This window comes from Vicia villosa, unplaced genomic scaffold (assembly GCF_029867415.1).
Source record: "Vicia villosa cultivar HV-30 ecotype Madison, WI unplaced genomic scaffold, Vvil1.0 ctg.000566F_1_1_3, whole genome shotgun sequence".
NCBI classification, from domain to species: Eukaryota; Viridiplantae; Streptophyta; class Magnoliopsida; order Fabales; family Fabaceae; genus Vicia; species Vicia villosa.
In genome coordinates, this window is record NW_026705259.1 from 267654 (window position 1) to 270280 (window position 2627).

General features: G+C 32.0%; 1 protein-coding gene across 1 annotated transcript; it reads right to left on the reverse strand.

The window, feature by feature from the left end:
* Window positions 1-449: 449 nt before the first annotated feature.
* Window positions 450-1737, reverse strand: LOC131629432 (membrane protein PM19L-like). Its single transcript, XM_058900217.1, has 4 exons — window positions 1469-1737; window positions 982-1201; window positions 838-883; window positions 450-707 (listed from the first exon to the last, which is right to left on the reverse strand). Exons 1-4 carry the CDS (start codon window positions 1593-1595, stop codon window positions 618-620), a joined length of 483 nt encoding a protein of 160 aa, XP_058756200.1. The 5' UTR covers window positions 1596-1737; the 3' UTR covers window positions 450-617.
* Window positions 1738-2627: the final 890 nt, after the last annotated feature.

Below are 2627 nucleotides of genomic sequence, written 5' to 3' on the forward strand. Positions count from 1 at the left end.
GAATTGAAACATGAATCAGGTCTTCACATGTATGATGTTTGTCCTCCAAAACTAAGTTCGATTTTTTTTCTTAGATTTTATAGGAATAATTTCTCATCCTCAAAAACTAATAGAATTAATAAAATGGTGTGTATATGTAACAAGAAAAAAAATTAAAATATATTGTAAAATATATATAAAAAATGTATAGTTATACTATGTTGATTGTTAAGATTTGTTTACAAATTTTTACCATTAAAGTTATGTTAGGATTGGAGCCACTTATCTACCATACTAAATTAAAAAGATCTAAACTCAAACGCAACTTGTGACCAAAAGTGCACTTTTATTCTATTTTGCATGTCTTATAAAGACAAGTAAATGGAGATTAATGAATAATGATGTGTTTCACTTTATCTCTAATGGCACTATTGTAGAAAACAAAGTATAAATGAAAATAATACTGATGATATTAATCTTTAAAATACTCTATACACAATTTATTCTTAATCAATACAAATCCAATCATGTAATAATATACCACACCAAAATAAATAAATGAATAATTCAAACAGATAAGAAAAGCAACAAAAAAAAAAACACACACACACAAACACTTCAATCATATTATTCAAGTTTTATCTCCTTATTCCAGCAGCACCATGAATAGCTGCTATGTAGAAAAGCTGTGTAGCTGAAAGAATAATCAGAAAAGCCTCCATTGTTTTCTGCAAATTTCAACAATTCAAGCATCTTGTTAAGAAAACAACACATTCTTTACATTTTGACAAATTTAAGAAAACATTCTTAAAAACATTAAAAAAAAAAGACAGTATATTTAGAATTTTCCTGTCTTACCAGACGAGAATTTCTGACGTTCAGCTGAATCTCTTTGCATCCAAACCTGCACGAAACATATTCCATTTTAGGGGTCGAACTCTAACGGTTGCGTGTGTGAGTTTATAGTAGTTATGCCTAATGATATAATGAATGTGAGATTACCCCATGGCAAGAACGGTAAGAGCCCATGCAATGGAAGCAACTGATGCTGCAGATGGCAAGGTTTCGGAACTCCATGAACGGATATGATTGAGTCCTGAAATCAATGATCCAACCCCAACAACTCCCGCAATCAAAGCAAATGTAACAAAGAATCCAGTGGCAGCATTTCCCATAGGGAAGTATATCGGTGAAAAATGAGCCGGAAGATCGAACCCTGGACCTGCATATCGCATAGTTTTTCACATCAAATAACAAAATAATCATTTGTCGAGTATCCTCTGCATACAACTACAGAGACTAATCACTCAAACTGGAGAAGACTACAATGGACGGAAAAACTCTCCCGTTCAAGAGAATTTAACACTGCCACATGGCTAGGACAGAGTTCGAACCTCAAGACCTTTGGCTAAGCGGGAAAAGATCCTTTACGAGTTGATTATAATTATAATTAAAAGTAAGCATAATGAAAGATTGGAGAAAGTCTCACCTATGATAAAACCATGATCAATTGCTCTATTCATAGCCCATCCACCAATGCCCAAAACTATGACATACATGCAAAAATTCAACCCCAAAAGAAGAGTTGCAACAGGCTTCATTTGCTCATTTGCCATCTCTCTAGTATGTGATTTTTATCCAAACAAAAAAATGGTTGGAAAAGGAAATTTCAGAAAGACAAAAAGTTGTGAAGGAAAATCTTAAGCACAGGACTAGAATACAAATGTTTTGTGTAAATGAGAGCTCTTAAGGCCTATATATATGTATAGAAGTGATGGAAAACAAAAGAAAGGTTTAGTTCTTTACTTGTTAAGGCTGCTAGATCAAAAGGGCTATGAAGGGTTGTAAAGATAATAAGATTCATGCTTCAAATTCAAGGCAAGATGAAATATGCTAGAGAGATACTGATTCTTACTTGCGTAACATTTCTTACTGTTTTTTAATCCTAGTATTAGTACCTTGTTGATTTGTGTAGTTGTTTGTTCTTACAGAAAAGTTATATTCTTTGCCTCTTAATGACTCTTGTCACTTACTTTATCATATTGTCTTCTTATCCTTCTAATTACATTACACTTTTTCCAAGTTAAAAAATTGTTTTTTTAGTACAAAGAATAATTTTTACAGTGGATTGAATAAAGATACCCTTGCACATATTATTAAAGTTAAAAGTGTAATTTATGTAAATATACTACAATATCAAGACTTTGTTAAAGACAAGTTGAGATGTTTTATAGGAAAAAATAAATAAAATTGTTCATGTATGTTTGAAGGAGTGACATAAAATTCATGGTGGTAACATTGGTGAAAAAATAAGGAAGGTTAAATTCTAAAGGAGAAGAACATTCATTTGATGAAGAAATTTTAGAGCGGCACAATTTAAACTCAAAGATCTTCTTTTTATTCAGAGTTAACGCTACTATTCAATGACAAAAACTAATAGTGTTATGGATCTTGGTCATGTTAATTCAAAGTTTTTCTAATATAAGTCCATTTATCGTAATGAGCGCCCGTCATCGAAAACGGTTGCCCTTTGACTGTATTATTCTCCCTCTTGCGAAAATGCTAGGAGTGACGTGTCCACACTCAGTAATAACATGAGACAAACAAAGATGAAGGGCATGTTATTTAGAAAGAATAAGGGAATAACC